General features: G+C 49.4%; 1 protein-coding gene across 4 annotated transcripts in view; it reads right to left on the bottom strand.

The window, feature by feature from the left end:
* ABCC8 (ATP binding cassette subfamily C member 8) overlaps window positions 1-19,576 on the bottom strand; it is a 79,194-nt gene that overhangs the window by 34,523 nt on the left and 25,095 nt on the right. For all 4 annotated transcript variants that reach the window (XM_061440669.1, XM_061440666.1, XM_061440667.1 and 1 more), the window contains 5 exons: window positions 18,815-18,970; window positions 12,644-12,778; window positions 12,160-12,322; window positions 3,158-3,198; window positions 1,835-1,980 (listed from right to left, as the gene is read on the bottom strand). In XM_061440669.1, coding sequence (XP_061296653.1) covers window positions 1,835-1,980; window positions 3,158-3,198; window positions 12,160-12,322; window positions 12,644-12,778; window positions 18,815-18,970 — 641 coding nt within the window. The remainder of the gene's footprint in view (window positions 1-1,834; window positions 1,981-3,157; window positions 3,199-12,159; window positions 12,323-12,643; window positions 12,779-18,814; window positions 18,971-19,576) is intronic.

Below are 19,576 nucleotides of genomic sequence, written 5' to 3'. Positions count from 1 at the left end.
TCAGGAAGATCCACTGGAGAAGGGAATGGCTAACCACTCCAGTACCCTTTTCTGGAGAATTCCATGGACAGAGGAGCCTGGCAAGCTACAGACCATGGGGTCACAAAGAGTCAGACATGACATGACATCACTACTAACTACACAGCGGACACTGTTAAATGGTTTATAAGCACATAATTGAATCCCCATTAAATAATTTGATCTTGCTGGGGGAGGTGTGGAAGAAGTATTATTCCCAACTCAAGGAGGAAAAGGCTATTCTCCACCCCCAAGCATTTCCTTATGAACTCAGAGGAGGTTCCAGAATCTTCACTTGATTCATTCTCTCTTATCCCTAGGGGTGGGCAAGGTGTCTGGGGAATCTTGAGAATTGTTCATACAATCCCACCTTTTGCTAAAATTTCCAACAGCCTGGGGCCACCCCACCCCTATCTCTGTTCTGAGCACACAGTCTCTCCCCATACAAGGAGCAGACTGCCAGCCTCTGCCTGCTTCTCCTTCTGTCCCCATTCCAACACAGCTTGGTGGGGTGGTGCGGGGGCAAGGAGTGGGAGATGGAGCTGACTTAGGGTAAAGCTTCAGGCTGTGTTATGTTCCCACTTTCAGCCCAGAGTCTGGTCTCCTTCTTTAAAAAGGCTGTAGCTATCCTGAGGTGAGATGAGGAGTATTTATATAGAAATGCTTCTGGGTCAGGCAAGAGATTCCCCATAGCTGTAACACCTCTGAATATATGGGTTCTACACAGAATCATCGGCTGGAGTAGGGGTGGGGGAGGAGGGTTGATCATTAGTTGTTTCACAATGTCACTAAAAGTGAGTCAACACAGTTGATCCTGGAAATGGGAGCTAATCCCTTTCCAGCCAGCTACTCCCTAGTGAGATTCTCCTATGACCACAGCTCTGCTGTGTTATGCCCCTCCATCCTTGACCCTCTTTCCATCAGCTACTTCATTCCAACAGCCACCCCTCCTGCCAGCTGCCTCGGACCTGCCAGGGTTCAGGAGAGGGATGTCACTTCCCACAAGGCTGGAGGGGTTTGAGTACAGAGGACGTTTGTTCCTGTCTGGTCCCACTGGTGATAAGGAAGGACATAGCCAGCTCTCCCTAGAGGCACGCCTGCCCGTTGCTTTCACAAAGCTAGTTCAGCGGCCTCGGGAGATCTTCACACTCCAGCTGTGGCATTCCCCAGCTAGAGCCTCAGCCTTCTACCTCCAGGCTTTCACTCCCAAGAAGGTGATGCCTCTGGGAGAGTGGCAGAGTCACCACTGGGCTCTTGAGCCCTGAAGTGGGGCCTCCCAGAGTGCAGGCCAGTTAGAGACAGGGGGTGCAGGTGCTTGGGGAAAGCCTCTTCACCGACCAGGACTGTGAAGGTGCTGAGTCCCGTGGAGAGACCGCGGGTGTTCAGCTTGGGGAAGACAAGGATTTCAGGGATGCCTTCTAACATCTGCGGGGCTGTCATCATGTGGGAGAGGGATGATGTTCATTCTGAGTGGCTCTGGAGGGCAGAACTTGGAGCAATGGTTAGAATTTATGAGGATATACCAAGTTCGGCTCAATGTCGATTTTTTTTTTTTATGGAGTTGTCTTGAAGGTGACATTGAGTTCCCTCTCCTTGGAGGACATAAGAAATTTGGCTAGTCCTTCTCAGGGATGGTGTAGAGGGGAGCTACACATGGACTATGTCCCTCTGATCAACCACAACCAGCTTCAGCAAAGCCCACATCAACGGGCAGGCGTATCCCGGGACCAAACAGCTATGGTTGCTGTGGTCGCCAGAGCGAGCCTGGGCCCGACACATGAGCAGCCTGTCGCCCTGGCCGGACCCCTCCTCTCACCTGACCAGAGCCTTGACGGTGGACCGGACCACGCTGGACAGCAGGAACAGCGGTGTGACCAGGATGTGGAAGAGGGAGAGGGAGGCGAAGGCCACTGAGGGGGAGAAGTCGGCCTCTCTGAAGAAGCTGACGTGGCCCACGAAGGTCTGTGGACAGAGGCACAAATGAGACAGAGCAGAGCGGGATTCAGGGCACGGGCCCCTCCCACACTGGCGGGCCTCAGTCTCCGGGGAAGGAAACCAGAAGCGGGGAGCAAGGGATCCAGGGGAACTTCTGGTTGGAGATGCTGTCATCCTCAGAGTCATCTCATGGAACCATCCCTCCTGGCCCTGCCTCCTTCATTCCAGGAACACCAGGAGCCCTCAGGTTAGGTCAGCTCTGCTCACTCTCAGACAACAGTCCTCAGCCGGAAAATGTAAACATGCTATTTACAAAACAACCTCCTCAGCTGTGCCCCCCAGCCTCTGGCTACCTGGCTTGGCTCGGTAGCCTCTGTTACCCACAGTTCCCCAAGAGCCAGGCCGGGAACCAGCCCAATAAGTCATGTTGAAAGTGAATTCCCAAGCGTGACTGACAGGCTGTGAACTTGACACAGTTCAGGAACTCCGGCCCCGGGGGAAAGAAATGCATCTCTTTAAAGAACTGCAGCAGTCACAGAAGTCAAGGATGGGAGTCCTGAGAGAAGGGGCTGTGGGCGTGTGGCCTTTTTGGAGGGGTGTGCTGCTGGCCCCCACTACTCAGCTCCCACACAGCTTTGGCCAAAATTGCTTTAGAAAACCACCACTGTGATATTTAATGACATGGAGAATTGTTCATGTCATAGTCTTAAATTTTAAAAAGGTTGCAAAACTGCGTGTGAAGCACAATCCTATTTTTGTAAAAATGCTGTATTCTGTGACTCAAGAAAAGACTGGAAAGAAACACATTGAAGTTGTTGCCAGTGGGATTATGGGTGAATTAAGTTCTCTTTGCCTTTTCCCTTCTGAATTCCCCAACGTTTCTACAAAAACGTGTCTCACTTTTATAATGAAGAAGTTTGATGGCACTTTTTAAAAGAAAGTTTAATTGCTCTCGAGACTAAGCATCAGGTCTTCCAGGCTGGGAGGCAGAGGTCTTGTCTGCCTGGATGGGGTGTGGAGAAGCGACCAGCTCCATATACAGACAGACTTGCCATCCGTGACCCTGTTCTCAGTGCCCCTGCTGCACCTAGCTCCTGAAGCCCCTGTACAGAAAGGCCAAACCCTGGGAATCTCTCACTCCAGAAATCCCCACTGCCCCCAACCAACCCCCCAACAATGGGAGACGGAGAAAGGATCCACTTACGATGAGGACAGCTGCAATGGGGATGGCCGTGTTCATGAAAACTGCGGAGGAAGCACAGAGGGAGTTTAGCAGGATGAAGAAGACAGCTGGAGGTGAAGCTGCCCAGGCTGGACTGGAGGCAGGGCAGCCTCTGGGGTCCTTACCCAGCCTGCAGGGTGGAGCTGGGACAGAAATCTTAGCCCTGTGGCACCTCCAGCTCCTTATCATGTGCCCTCAAGATGCTTATCCCCTGTCCTTGAGTCATAAAAGCCTCTAAAGAAAGGCTGAAATGCTCTTACTCTGCTCCATGTAGACAGTGTGAAGAAAGCCCTACAAGAAAATGGCAGGGGGAAGGATTGGAGAGTTGGCAGCTAGTGGTCAAACGTGAGGTCAGCAGCATGTGTTTCTGGGGGCACCGAGTTGCTTCTCCTTCCTCTGTCTCTGGTCCCTGAATTTCCCTGGACTGAGGCTTACAGGATTCCTAATCTCCCAAGGCTCTTAGAACTTCCCTGGTGGCTCAGATGGTAAGGAATCTGCCTACAATGTGAGAGACCTGGGTACAATCCCCGGGTCAGGAAGATCCCCTGGAGGAAGAAATGGCAACCCACTGCAGTATTCTTGCTTGGAGAATCCTCATGGACAAAGGAGCCTGATGAGCTACCGTCCACGGGGTCGCAAAGTGTCAGACACGACTGAGCAACTAACACTTTCACTCTTGCATGGCTCTTAGGAAGGGTTTCAAACTCATTCACACTGAGGTATTAGTGACTGAGGACAGCTCGAAGCAGGGACTGCCTTAGCTCTAAGGCTGGGAGTCCATGCATAGGAGGGAGAGTAGGTTTCCTGCAACGGAAGCCCCTTCTTTGTTCTGTCTACAGAGCAGTCCTCAGACTCTTCACAGGGACCCCAAAGAGCAAAGAGATCTGGACTTAAAGTCAGAGAAGGGTGGAGTCCTCATTTTTTCTAACCTGTGTAATCCTGGGCTGATCATTTACCTCCCTGGACCTCAGTTTCTTTCCCCTGAGTTTTGTTAACTTGTACCGACTTGTTCCCACACTCAGGCGCTCTCCTCGGTGAGAGCAGGTAACGTAGGGAAGGGACTCCATGAAGCCTTAGTGCTACCTAAGTACTACACCTCCTGGGTGGCTAGCTTAGCCCTGCTCCTCTGGACCAACCTGTGAGATGCCGGAGGCAGCCCTGACCCCTGGCCCAAACTTCCGGAGAGAGCACCCCTCCTGGAGTAAGAGATGCCCATTCTAGCTGCCACCATCCCACCACCTCCCCCTTCCTTCCTGAAGCCTCCTCTAGACCAGCCAAGAGTCTGGTTCTACAATTAGCCAGATGAAAGCAGAAGGGGCCAGGAGCCAGAGGCCAAGGGCTCAGCCTGTGCACATGGCCCCTGTTCAATGGTGAAGTGTCTGACACTGAAAAATTCCAGACGTTCAACACCATTCCAAGAAGCTGACTATCTAGTTACTCCAAGAGTCCAGCACCAGCGAGAACATCCACTGTGTGTGTTGGAGATGCGGAACCCCAAGAGAGAGGAAGAACATGGTCCCTGCCCTCATGAGGCTCCCAGTCTGCGGAAGGAGGTAAGGAACTATGCTCCCAGGAGGCACCTTATAGGATGGGAGACAGCCCCTGTGGGGCTCTCAAGCAAATAGGAAAGACACTGTTCCCATCTTTGGGGAATTCCTGATCTATGGGCCCTGCCATTGGAGGGCTCCCTGTCTCATGGAGAAGATATGACTGGAGCCCTTGGGGCACTGCCAATCTCTTTGACCACAGGGCTTTTTATCAACACTAATATCATACATGACAGTGCTTTGACTGCTCTTCCTGGATGAAGGCTCCATGGTCTCCTGGTGCCCACCACAATGCCACAGCCCTCCCTCATGGCCCTCTTACACTGCAGGGGGCAGGATATAAGCAGTATTGGTTTTCCCACAGCACAGGGAACCCAGATCTGGCATACAGGACACAGCATGGCCATCACTGGCTGGGGAGAGGGAGGGAGAGGATGATGCCCATCAGGCCTGGGCCCTTGACCATTACCACACAGCTCGAAAGACAGGTAGCCTCACCCTCGGAGCTCCCTCAGGGCAGATGGCACCTTCTGTTCCTCTCCTGCCCATCCTGTCAACAGGAATTTGTGCACCCCACCCCTGCCCCAGGCCAAGACCCCTCCCACACATGTGGGGGCTCAACTCCCAGCTAAAGAACAGACCAGGAAGTTAGATTATAAACCGGTAGGACTCGCTCAGAAAGCAATCTGGTGCTTCGGAGCTAGAGCTGCACAGAAGTTCAGACCTTCTGATCCTGTAATCTCTCTCCTGGGAATTTATCCTGAATAATCACTCAAGAGAAGCACAAAGCTCTCAGTAAGACGGTGTTAGCCGCAGCACTATCTGTCACAGCAAAATGAAAACCGCAACCACAGCAAAGAAGCACTGAAACGAAGTAAACTGGAAACATCTAACGGGAGCGGCTGTTTTAGTAAACAATGGACGGCAACTCCAGGCAGACTTTACAGTCAGGAGACGTGTGATAATTGACATTTTGTTCTACTCCGTGTTTTCCTTGGTCGTGATTTTTTCATTTATATATTTTTTTCTATTTTATTGTCTTCATTCTTGTAGCTGCCTGAACTCCTTTGAGGAATGAGACGAGCTACACATAAATCTGAAAAGGAGCATTCCAAAGCTGATGCAGCAACACGGAGAACACAAGTGATATATAATTAACTTCTATCAGTTTTGGCTATTGTATGGAGATGCTAAAAATGAAAATGTTATTTTCCATTGTCCTCATTCTCTTTTGGAAGGATGGCCTTTTTACAGGGAGCTCTGGGTCACTTTCAGGGGTGGGGGTTGGGTGAATAGACTTGCCAGCTGTAAGATCAGCCCCTTAGGACCTGGGGTGAACACAGCTGGAACTGGGGGTGTCGGTGCCAGAGACTGGGAGGTGTTAGCCGCAGGCGTGCTACAAGGTCTGGCTTCTCTCTGCACTCAGCAGACCCCCCTGTGCCTGGGATGAAGGTATGGTGGGGTGGGGTGGGAAGGGAGCTGGGCATCCCTTCAAGTGGTCATGGCTTGAAGACCTGAGGCCTTGCCTCCATTTCCCTGAACCACATAAGGGCCTATAGGAGGAGTGGGAAGTAAGACCAAGAGTAGATTTCTCTCCAACTTTGGCATGGGGTAGGCTGACTCACTTTGATGTGATCTAGGAAAAAATTAAAAAAAGAAAAACATGACAGTGCTCAAACCTTGAACGTTGGGGAGCAGGAAATACTGTTAAATAACACGAAGTGAAAGCAGAAGATTACGAAACGAGGTGTGAGTGTGATGCTGTTATGGAAAAGTTTAGTTATGTGTAGGCAGGCCTGAAAGGCCACCTTCAAAAGGGAAAGCCTTTCTGTAACAGCGCAGCGTTAAGGACAGATATTGTTTGAATAACCCCCTCCTCCTTTAAGAAATATTCATTCAGAAATTGAGGGTCTCCTCTGTTCCAGGCACTGCATTCCAGGCAACCAACACAACCCCTCACTACTGAGGGGTACAGTAGTGAACAATGGTGTCGCCCCTCAAACAAAATAACACATCCCCTGAACACAAAGCAGGGCTCAGATAGCCCGCTCCCTGCCGGCTTTGGTCAAGGAATGCTGCCCGGCCCGCGGGTGCCAGCCCCCACACTGTAATAACAGCAGCTTTTCATCTCCAAAGCCCTGATAAATATTTCAGAAGCCACGCGTCGGGGAGGCACAGTGAGCCATTTGTGCCTCTGGTTAAGTTCACCGCCTCTCCCCAGGCCCAGGGGAGAAGCTGCCGGCTCACAGTGAGGCAGGCCGCACCTGCAAGAGCGCTATTCAGTCTGAAGTCAAGAGAGGGAAGGAAAGCAGGTTCACGGTGGTGTGTCCGGCGCTGGAGGTGGTGGAAGTGAGGCGGGAGGCTCACAGCCAGCTGAGCCCTGCCTCCAGCTCCCCCGACACCGCCCCCAGCCACCCAGCGGCCCCCTCCCCAGGCAGTGCCTCCAGCTCCCCTGACACCGCCCCCCGGCCATCCAGTGGCCCCCTCCCCAGGCAGGCCAGGATGTGCATCAGCAGCCCACTGCGGCTGCACCAGCTGGCGGGAGGAAGAGCAGATGCTGAAGAAGTCCCGAGAAGCTGGAGAAGTCTGGAGGTCACCTTGTCCCCAGACACGGGCTGTCTTCAGTCAGGGCCTCCACCCAGGGGGAAAGAGGGAGCTTAAGACTCACCAAGAATAGCCAGGCCCTGGGTTTCCAGGAGGGGCAGGTGCTGGGTGCTCTGTGAATGGCAGAGCTGGGTTTGGTGGGGACGGGGGGTTGTTTTTTGTTTTTCAGGACAAAGTATGAGGCCAGTCACATTTATCCAAGGTGAACCACCTGAGTGTGGTTCTGACCCGACCGGGAAGAGGGAAGGTTCCTGACCACAGAACTCTGGAAAAGACGGCAAACCCCTTTCCTTTAAACTCCTTCAATGCCTCCCTGCCTCAGGGGAAACCCAATGCACAAGATGCAGCACCATCTGTGGGAATGAAATAAAAGAGGCCAGGGCCAGGTGTGCACCATGAAAGCAAACCCGGGGATTTAGAACTGACCACAGGCATGGCTCCTGTTCACGTCACGGTCTCCCACAAGACGTGGAGGGCAAAGGCCACGCAGCCTCCTCTCCAATGCCCAGGGCCTCAGTAGAGTCTGGCAAAGAGAGAAGGCTCTGGAATGAGTGCTGCATGAAGGACAGAATGAACGGGCAGCATGTCGGCTGGGTGATGGGTAGGGCCTGGGACCCTTCTGTCACCTCTGCAGAGCTTGTCCTCCAATGCATGGCTATGTGGGTGCTGCAAGAAAAGAAGGGTGGGACTGACTTCTAAGAGGAAGCACAGCACTCACCCCTGCTTTTCCTCACTTGGTCTTCTTACTAAAACCTGGCCTGTGCCAGCTGCAGCCAAACCTCCTCCTGCATGAAGCTTTGTGCGCACTCCCTGCCCATGTGGGCTTCCTTCTTCTCTATTCTCTGCCATTTATTGGCTGAGGACCTCAGAGAGTCCGTTCCCTTCCCTGAGCCTCAGTCTTTCCTGCTGTAAAATGGGACAACAGGGGCACACAGCTCACAGAGTCGTGAGGGTTAGTGCGGCCAGTGCAGAGCAGGTCCTGTGGTTGAGAACTCCCAGCCACACTGTCTCATGTACGTGAGCGCTGACTTCTCAGCAGAGTATAGACTCCATGAGAATAGCAGCACATCTTTTGCCCTTTTGGGTGATTAACACAGGGCAGGGCTCGCTCAGTGCCATCTGAGTAACTCACATCTGTTTTTCTTCAAGAGGAAATACCCATTCTGGATTTTGATAGCAGGGAAACTGGACTCATTTCCTTTTCACCCCCTTGTGCTGACCTGCCCTGCACCAGCTCAGGGGTCCACACACAGGAGATCTCAGTGATGCTGACACTGAGACCATCAGATAGAGTGCCAGAGGTAACCTTGTCTGCCTGACAGTCTGACTGCCTGGTGTATGATGACCAGACTGAAAACCCCGCAGGCCGCACCACCGATGGGCCCCATCAGGACACGTGACTCCAGGGCTCCACTGCGGCACCAGGACCCCATGGTTGGTGCCAGAAGGGAGAATGAAAGATGCCCCATTACCTCAAGCCTAATCACCTGTGTCCTAATTCCAGATGACAGAGAGCAGAAGGCAGGAAGTCCAGGAGGACGTAAGTGAAAACACACTCAAAGCTAATAACTGCAGCCTGGCAGGGCCTCTAACCTGTCTCTCCCCATCCCACCATCAACCAACACAGAGAAACCCATCCCAGGAAAGGTGAACACCCAGCAAGCAGCACTTGGCTTTCCAAGCTCTCTCTCTCCGAGGGCTTTTCCTGTTCCCCTCTCTGCCATCTTCCATGGACCAGCCTCGGCTGCTCTGTTTATCTTTCTAGGTCACCAAGTACTGGACAGGCTAGGGGCCCTGGGCACACCCCTGCATAGCTCCAGAGCCCCTGACTCCTTCCAGAGTCATCTCAGCTCTGGACAACAAGCAGTCTCCTTGCCCTAGGTCCTCCTTCCCCAAACCCTTCACAAAGCTATGGCTTGTTGTCTGGGGGCCCATAGGACAAAAAGAATTTATTAGACAGGCTTCATTGGGCTAGCCCGGAAACCTAGGCATCTTATAATGCTGTTTACATAGGAAGCCATGGCCCAGCAGGCTGCAGTTCAGATCACAGGAAATGAGCATACATTTCCTAGATGCAAAGCAGCTCCCACATGCCCCCGTCTATATGGTCCAAGGCTGCCTCTACCTTGCTGCCAGGAATCTTGGGGACTTGGTGCCCCCAATTTCCTTTCTGCTTCCCTTCTCTCTCTCCCACTGTAGCAACGGTGAGCCTGCCCCACTCCACCCTGCCACATTCTTGTTGGAGGGAGAAGCCCTCCCCTACCTCAACAGCTGTTCCTCCTGATGGGGTGTCTGGAAGCCAAGTGTCTGTAACTCACGGAGCTGAACATAGTGTGGGGTTACTGTTACCACGACCAGACCCAGGGGTAGGCAGAGCTGACAGACAGGCTGAAGAAGGCCTGGGGTTGTGGACACTGGTTTCCCTGAGCTCCCCAGAGGCTCCTTCCCAATTTCTCCTGTTCTATCAAGTGCTCACAAGAGTCCCTTGGATGGCAAGGAGATCCAGCCAGTCCATCCTAAAGGAAATCAGTCCTGATTATTCACTGGAAGGACTAATGCTAAAGCTGAAACTCCAATACTCTGGCCACCTGATGAGAAGAACTGACTTATTGGAAAAGACCCTGATGCTGGGAATGATTGAAGGCAGGAGAAGAAGGGGACAACAGAGGATGAGATGGCTGGATGGCATCACCGACTCAATGGACATGAGTTTGAGTAAGCTCCGGGAGCTGGTGATGGACAGGGAAGCCTAGTGGGCTGCAGTCCATGGGGTCACAAAGAGTTGAACACAACTGAGTGAATGAACCAAACTGATCAAGTGCTCAGTCTAGGAGGAGGCCACAGGGTCATGGCAGAGGAACCTGGAGTGTCTCAGTGAGAAGTCCAGGAAGCCTGCGATGCTCATCACTCCATTCTGTGAAAATCAGCTCTTAGCAGGATTTCCTGCAGAAAGATGCCATGGCTGGTGCCATGATGGTGGATGGGCTGGTCACTGCTGCATGGACCAGGATACCATCTGTCCTGTGCTGTCTGGCCAGACACAAGGAGGTGCTCAGTGCAAGCCCTGCCCTGTGAGAACCTTCAGGTTGAATGCAGGCCACTTTGCCCCGCCAGACCCTCTCTCTAGGCAGTGGACTGCCAGGAACACACAGATGACCCGAATCCCATCTCATTCCCCCGTGCCTCTCTGGGAAACACAGTCAGTGCACCCTCCACTGCTACCCACTGCTGGCACACCCACACGTATGTCTCTTCCTGGCGCATCAAGAGAGCCAGCTTCAGCTGGCGGAGGGGGTGGTAGTGTCTCTCTCTCCTAATTCCCTTCGTTTCCCATTCCCATCAAAGCCCATTCTAGGTTGCTTTTCTTCCATTCAGAGACCACAGCCTGAAAATGGTGTTCCATTGTGTCCTAAGTTTTCTTCACCTCATTTAGGTTCTCAGCTCTGAGAGTCTCAGAGATTCCAGAGAATCTAGTCTGAGCCATGCTATTAACCTAGAAGTGACCTCAGGGAGATACCCACTCTGGGCCTCAATTTCCCATCTGTAAAATGGTTCTCCTAACTTGCAAAAACATTTCCCATTTACTTATCCCTGCCACATTCTGTGTAATTTCCACAGATATATCTTTTTATTCAAAAATCCCCTCTTGGGCTATGTGAATTCATTTAACCTGTACACTGAGTTCTTGCCCTTTTATTTTTTCTCTTTGGGGGCTTCCCCTCAGCCCTTCCTACAAAAATGGCTCTTAAACTGGGCAGATCAGGGAATCGGTATGGGGTCTTCTAGCTGCTAAATATCTACATCCTGATTATGGACTTGGGCAGTAACTGCAAAGCGGTGAGTCCATGGAGCCACTAGACCAACTGTGGAGATAAACTCAGGCCAGGACTCCATCCACGGCCTGACCTCTATATGCTCACTCTGACCAGGAAGCCATCTGAATTCAAGAACTGAATTTCTAATTTTGAGAAGTTCTTTTGGCTTTCTTTTCGCTGTTTTGCCTTGTGCCCTCCTTTAGCTCTTTAGTTATTTTAACACGTATATTTTATTATCTCTTTCAAACTATTCTATCATCTCTAAGTATTGAAGAACTAATTCTATTTTTTGCATTTGCTGACTTTCACTCTGATGGTGCATCTTTTCTGGTGGATTTTAATTTCTTAATTATTAGCTCATTATTTAACATGAATGTTTGCCACTGGAGTCCTATGTTCTCTGGAAAACGGTTTTAATATGTGTATCTTCTGGGACCATAAGAGTTTTATGCTTTTTGGTTTTTTTTTTCTCTATTTTCTGGATTTGGGCTTCCCAAACCACTTGACTAATGTAAATTCAGTATCTATACCTGTAAGTACCTCAAGTTTGAGCTTTTGTTCTTTAAAGAGAAAACTTCTCACTCCTATGGCCCCAGGGAGACAAAAGCTTCCTTGTAGCTTCCTTAGGGCAGTGGCAGCTCAGCCTGACTTATTGAAGAGAAGTCCTCACACTTGGGAGAATTCAAAACTGCTGTTTTTTATTCAGTTACTGATGCCTCTCAATAACACATCAGCTTAGTAAGACATCAAAGACCACATCTGTCTTTCTCATCACTGTCTCTTGAGGGCCAGCCCAGTGTCCTGCACGTGGCAGGCTCTCAATACAGTTGCTGGATCAATGGTTGAGAACACTGCTTTCTGGCAGCTCTAAGAGACAGTTTGATCATCCCTGGATGGGATGGTCCCAAAGTCTCCTGCTTTTGCACCCCTACTTCCTCCTCCAGCCCCGACACCCTATCCTGGCATGTAGGCAGCAGTACACAGTGCTGGCTGGTTGGTGGAGGCGGCGGGTACTCACTGGAGATGGAGGTGCAGATGGCGAAGGCCCTGAGGCTGGTCATCTCCTTCTTGCGGGTCATCTCAACCCGCGTGCGGAAGATGTTCTCCCAGGCATACAGCTTGAGCAGCTTGATGCCACGGAGCATCTCGTTGGTCTGCTTCAGCCTCTCATTGGAGTACTCCTGCCAGAAGTCCCCAAGTCAGAGGAGGGTTTCCTTTGCCCCCATCCCACCCAAGAGGAAGAAGCTGAGTCAATGCCCTTGCCGTTTTACAGATGATGCCCAGCTTCTGTCCCCACAGGAATGTCCCTGCATTAACCCTATTTCACAAAGAAACTGAAGTCTGGACAGCTGACGTGACCTGTTTAAGGTCAGTCACAGTGTGGATGTGTGAGGGGCTGTTTGGTGGCACCCGGGGGAAGAGTGAGGAGACCCACCAATACGAGGGGAGATGAGTTGGGGAAGGATGGGGAGAGGGGCCACATGCACACTGTGGATTCTTACCAGTGTGCTTCGCTGGGCCTGGGAGAGCTTGGTGGCCACGAAGTACTGGACAGGGGCCAGTACAATGATGACAGCCGCTCCAATTAAGGCACTGATCCCGAGGATGTAGTAAAGGAGAATCACACCCACGATGATCTGAGGGAGGGTTGTGGAGATGAGTTCCCTTTGACCTGGGGGCTGCCCTGCCAGGTCATGTTGATGTTGTTCAGTCACTAAGTCGTGTCCAACTCTTTGCAACTCCATGGACTGTAGCCCACCAAGCTCCCCAGTCCATGGGATTTTCCAGACAAGAATACTGGAGTGGGGTGCCATTTCCTTCTCTAGAGAATCTTCCCAACCCAGGGATGGAACCTGCATCTCCTACACTGACAGGCAGATTCGTTATCACTGAGTCACAAGGGAAGCCCCTGCCAGCGGGTATTAACAAAGTCTGCACTCCATCCCCCCAATCCCACCACCCTAAAGTGGGACATGCCTTGGTGTCCAGCCTTCCAAAGTTTCCTGGGAGAAAAGACGAGGTGTGACAGTGTGATTTCAGAAGGAGGGATTAATACGATGGGTTCGCACACAAGCAGAGAGTTTCTGGACTGGCAACTAAATACATTTATCTGCAAGCTTGACTGGGGCATTCACTCTCTCCAGGTATCCTTTCCAGATGGAAGCCAGTCTCAGAGCTGAGGCTGCACAAAGAGTGACGGTACCTTTTGTTCAGTTTGCTGCTTATCAAGGTTGATATTTCACTCTATTGGAAAAAAGTGATACCTGAGAAAAGAGGTAAAAGAACGGCACCCATGCCCGACAAAATGAGTCCAGGCTCTGAGAGTTTACTTTTTATTCTAATGTTCCTGGTGTCTTTAATTTTTAATGAATCCAGTAGGTATTCTCTAAAAAGAGAATTCATTCTGCTTCTAGCTTTATGTAAGTGACAGCCGGCTTCTGAATATTGATGAGAAGTGTAAATTACTCTTGCCAGCCCCCAAAGCCTCAAGATGACAATTTCGCAGGTTGCCTTCAAAGGCAGACACTTCTAAATTCAGGGCTTATTCTGGAAGAACAGATGTGCTGTCTTCCTTAATTGAAAAAAAAAATGGTAAGGTTGGCCCTGCACTGCCTGAGCCCTCATCAAATTGGCACAAAGCTCCTGCACCATCTCAAGGAGAGAGGAGTGGGTGGCTGACTCTGTAATATCTATTAATTACAGAACACCTCCTCCATTAGCGGGTTCTTAGGGGCTGGAAAATGACCCCTTCACCATCTACCTCCCAGTGTTTAGCTGATGTTAAATGCTGGCACGGGCAGGCAGAGGAGCACATTAGGGAACATTCCTACTCTTGCTAGAACACACTCCCATTGTCATTCCGGAAAATTATCCTTGGCATCCACCCTTTTCATTAGCTGTCCTCATTTGGAGGCTATCAGGGTGTCGTTCAGCAGCTTGAGTAAAAATGGACACCACAAAAGCTCTTAGAGCACTCCCAGAGCACTCTTAGGGCCCCAGCTGGGTATAGGTATCTGTACCCACCACCACCTCCAAGGCTGGCAGCTGCTGGGGATGTGACCACTGTTGCCACCAGGCTTATCCCCACAATTTGTCCACCCCGTGTCATGCTCCCCAGACCCTCTGTCTGCTCTGTTCTTCTGCAGGGGTCTGAATGGACCACGTGGAAGAACACACCAGAAATCAGGGATTTGGAGTGCGCAAAGCAAGTGTGGGGAATAAAAAGACTATTTTATCTCCTAGTCACAGGCCAGGAGAGCAATCTCGTGTAGTAGTGGGGTGATCACAGTCCAAGAGTCGGGAGCCCTGAGTTTGAATGCAGTCCCAGCACTTACTGGCTGTGCAATATTGAGTCTCAGCTTCTTCATTTTTAAGGTGGTGATTTTAACTGCCCACTTAGCAGAACTGTTGTGAAGATTGCATGCATGCATGCTAAGTCACTTCAGTCATGTCCGACTCTTTGTAACCCTATGGATTGAAGCCCTCCAGGCTGCTCTGTCCATGGGATTCTCCAGACAAGAATTCTGGAGTGGGTTACCATGCCCTTCTCCAGGGTTGTGAAGATGAAATGAACATATATAACAAGCACATATATAGTGCCTGGCACACAGCTGGAGACAAGGTGGCTGATCCTCCTTATTAAAATAAACAAACAAGCCTCATGGGAACTCTGTCACTAGGGAACCACAGAAAGGATATACCTGGGTATGGTGTTGCTACCAGCTTGCTGGGTCGCCCAGGGTAAGGCCCTTGCCCTCTCTGGGCTTCCAATGCTCATGGGATGAGGTGGCACAGAGGTCCCCACTATGGGCAAGTTCCTTAACATAGTTGTCCATAAGCTTCAGGGGGCCCACAAAGCCCCTGAAATTGTAGGCAAAACGTGTGAATGCACTTTTGTTTTTCTGAGGAGAAGTTTCATTATGTTTTCAAAAGTAATAACCTATATGGGAAAAGAATCTAAAAAAGTGTGGATACAGGTGTATATATAACGGATTCACTTTGCTGTACACCTGGAACTAACACAACATTGTACATCAACTATACACCAATGAAAATTATATAAAAGAAGTATTTGCAGATCAGTGACGGTGTAGAGCTGGGGGCAAGTATGAGGAGTGACTCATCCAGTGGGTATGGGTTTCTTTTTTGGGGTAATGAAAGTGTTCTAAAATTATGATGATGTTGCATAATTCTGTGAACATGCTAAAACCCACTAAACTGTGCACTTTAAATGGGTGAATTATATCTCAATGAAAGTGTTATTTAAAAGGCATATGTAATCCAAAAAGATTCCAATCAGGGAGAGCCTTTGGGGATGAAGGAATGGGGCTCCTGAGCTCTTTTCAACACCATCAAAAGCCTCGTGTGCCCTGTGGATAACCAGGCTGCATATGGAATCCTGAGCCGGTTGAAGGGATTATATTAGTTCTGGTGGTAATACTGGGTCTTGAGGGCTGGTCAAAGCTCTAAGTGCAAAGGTACAGTCTTTGAGGAATTAAAAACAAAAAATCAAGGTCTTCCTTGGTGGTCTGGTGGCTAAGATAAATGCAGGGGGCCTGGGTTTTATCTCTGGTTGTAACTAAGGGTTTGCATGCCACAATGAGTATTGAAGATCCCGTGTGCCGCAACTAAGACCCAGTGCAGCCAAATGAATAAATAAATATTAGAAAATAAATGTAAAAAACCTAGAAAATCAAATGATACTTCGTGATAAATAAGTATAGATAAGTAATCAGTGGGGGCTTCCTTGGTGGCTCAGCGGTAAAGAATCTGCCTGCAATGCAGGAGACTTGGGTTCAGTCCCTGGGTTGGGAAGATCCCCTGGAGGAGGACATGGCAACCCACTCCAGCATTCTTGCTGGAGAATCCCATGGATAGTGAAGCCTGCCAGGCTACAGTCCATAGGGCCACACAGAGTCGGACATGCCTGACGTGACTAAACAGCAGCAGCAGCAAGTAATCAGTGGAGGTAAAAATTCCTACCTAACTTTCCTCCCACTATGTTGTGAGGGTTAATCACACAAGTGAGAGAAGCTGGACAGGCCAGGCACAGGGCAGGGGTTATTAGTTGTTAGTTAGTATTAGTATTGTTAGCAATGGTCCCTATGCAATAAAAACTATTATTAATAGTAACCAGGTTTGTAGCAGTTTTGTGGACAAAATCTCCTGAAACGAGTTGTTTAAGGGAAAACAAGTGAAATGATAAAAGATAAAATGGTAAATCTTAGCAGAGCGGAGGGGGCACAGGGGTCTGGGAGTGAGTAAGTGGGGCATAACATATATGGCTGTTACCATAAAAAGGACCATCAGATTTTCTACCCTACATCCAATCTTGTCTAGAAGGAAATGGCAACCCACTCCAGTATTCTTGCCTGGAGAATTCCATGGACAGAGGAGCCTGATGGGATAGAGTCCATGGGGTCACAAAGAGTCGGACATGACTGAGTGACTAACACACTTCTTCCAATCTTGTCTAGCTGCCTCCCTATACAAGCCTCTTCTATTTTCCTTTAGTGTCTCTTAAATACAAACTTTGAGTTTCCCAGGTGGCTCAGTGATAAAGAATCCACCTGCTAAGCAGGAGACGTGGGTTTGATCCCTGAGTCAGGAAGATTCCCTGGAGAAGGAAACAGCAACCCATGCCAGTATTCTTGCCTGGGAAATTCTACAGACAGAGGAGCCTGGTGAGCTACAGTCCATGGGGTTGAAAAAGAGTTGGACATGAGTGAGCGACTAAACAACACTCTATGTCAGGCTCCCTGCTTGGTGCTTTGCTTACATTATCTAACTGAATCATCAGAGCAACTCCAGAGAGTAGGAATCTTCCCCTTTTTCACAGATGAGGAAACTAAGGTTCAGGATAGGTTAAGTATCTTGAACCCAGGGAGCCTGCAGACTTTCTGGGAATGGATCTGGGATTTTGGCTCTTGACCTGAGCACCAGAATGAAGATTCACCCCCAGGCACAGGACAGGAGTCACAGACTCTGTGGTGGAAGAGCTCAGGATGGGAGAAGGAGCAGACGAGGCCAGGAGTCAGTAAACCATGCAAAGAATTCTCATTCTATTGTTGGAGGAGAACGCGCCTCCTCCAGAGCCAATCTCAAAAGTTGTCTGGCTTTAGAAAATGCCATGTTAGCCATCTGTATGTCTTCTTTGGAGAAATGTCTATTTAGTTCTTTGGCCCATTTTTTGATTGGGTCGTTTATTTTTCTGGAATTGAGCTGCAGGAGTTGCTTGTATATTTTTGAGATTAGTTGTTTGTCAGTTGCTTCATTTGCTATTATTTTCTCCCATTCTGAAGGCTGTCTTTTCACTTTGCTTATAGTTTCTTTTGTTGTGCAGAAGCTTTTAATTTTAATTAGATCCCATTTGTTTATTTTTGCTTTTATTTCCAATATTCTGGGAGGTGGGTCATAGAGGATCCTGCTGTGATGTATGTCAGAGAGTGTTTTGCCTATGTTCTACATATGTATAGAACAGTCTTTTGGACTCTGTGAGGCAGGGGTGGGGTATGATTTGGGAGAATGGCATGAAAACATGTATAATATCATATAAGAAACAAATCGCTTGGGGCTGGTGCACTGGGATGACCCGGAGGGATGGTATGGAGGGAGGTAGGAGGGGGGTTCAGGATGGGAACACATGTACACCCGTGGCGGATGCATGTTGATGTATGGCAAAACCAATACAATATTGTAAAGTAAAAAAAAAAAAAAAGATATATACATAAAAATAAAGAAAGTGCCATGTTTTAGATTTCCAAAATTAAAACAGGCTTATTGGAGAATTTAGAAACGAATAAATTAAAATTTTGTAGGGCTTCCCTGGTGTCTCAGTGATAAAGAACACATCTGCCAATGTAGGAGACATGGGTTCAGTCTCTGATCTGGGAAGATCCCACATGCCGTGGAGCAACTAAGCCCATGCACCACAACTACTGAGCCTGTGCTCTACAGCCCTGGGAGCTGCAACCACCAGACCCTCACGCCACAACTACTGTGACCCACGAGAGAAGCCATCAGAATGAGAAGCCTGTGCACTGCAATGAACAGTAGGCCCCACTCACGGCAACTAGCGAAAAGCCCGCTCAGCAACAAAGACTCAGCACAGCTAAAAATAAATAAAATTTTAAAAGGAATTCATTTCTTTAAAAAATCATTTGTAAGCCCCCATGAGGCCCTTTAGTTCTTTTTTTCCTGTGTGGAAAAATGTGTGCAAATGCATACATATGTGTTTTCCAATTTAGCAGGAAGCACACTGTGAATACTAAAAACACATCATGTTTTTAGATACATGCTTTGAATACTAAAAACACACTTAAAAACACATCATGAACACTTTTCAATGTAAGTAAGTACTTTGCTATAACACGACTTTTATGTGAAAGTGTTCTACACATGATTATCCTTCAGTTGTTGGGTTTTTTTAAGGTTGGCTGCACTTTTAAAGTCTTAGTGACCATTGCCTTCTTTGATCATCAAGAGAGACGCCTAGACCCCTTGGAGAGTGTGAGGCAGTGCAGACACCCAGGATACACCCCGTGGAGATCCCAAGGAGGCGAAAGGTATAGGTAAACATGGACTGGAAGACGGCAGGCTCTTAGCCACCGGGCATGCACCAGCAGATTCCGATTTCGTGTCTCCCAACTCCCAACAAAGCACGTGTCCCTTACCTGTACTGGCATGGCCCAGAGGTTTGGGCACAAGAAGAAAAACCACATGAGCTGGTTGGTGTCGATGGCTACCAGGTTACAGATCTGCCCGGCTGTCATTTCCCCCATGGAGAGGTTGGAGGTGGACAGGTGCATAATTTTATTGTAAATCTTGGTCTGGAAATGAGAGTAGAGTGTTTCACATTTGTCATCATCAACCCCCTAATCACCACTCCAGATGCCATGTGTCTCTAAAGTGCCAGGGGCTTTTCAGGCCTCCCCCCATGGAGCCCCAGAGCAGCCCTGTAAAGGGCACTGCATGACTGTTCCAGTTTTATAAATGGAGAAGCTGAGGCTCAGAGAGGTAAAGGGCTTTGACTACAGTCCAAGCAAGTTAGAGAGGCAGCATTCCCATGAGGAATCTACACCAGCATGACAAGCTACTTCCCCAGCAAGCAAGACCTTTCCCTTGGTTGGTCTTAACTGGACAGGACTTAATTGGCTTTTAAATCTTAAATGCAGATTGTCATGCCCAGTCGTATTCTTGATTTACTGGAGGTCAGTGGAGAACATACTTGAGAGCCATAAAAATGATGAAAGGTGGCAGCCATCTGTTTTAATGTGGCTTCTCCAATGGGGAAAGGGGTTTGCTCTGGGGCTAAATCTTGTCTTAATTGACCCTTGAAATAAATACAAGGGTTCAGCCTGGGAAGGTCTTATGTGAGACAAATGTGTATGTCGATCAGCCCTAGCACTATCCCCAGTCCAGCCACCCCCGAGGAC

Source organism: Bos javanicus, chromosome 15 (genome assembly GCF_032452875.1).
Source record: "Bos javanicus breed banteng chromosome 15, ARS-OSU_banteng_1.0, whole genome shotgun sequence".
NCBI classification, from domain to species: domain Eukaryota; kingdom Metazoa; phylum Chordata; class Mammalia; order Artiodactyla; family Bovidae; genus Bos; species Bos javanicus.
The sequence above is the reverse complement of the archived record's forward strand: the minus strand, read 5'-3'. Positions and strand labels throughout refer to the sequence as shown.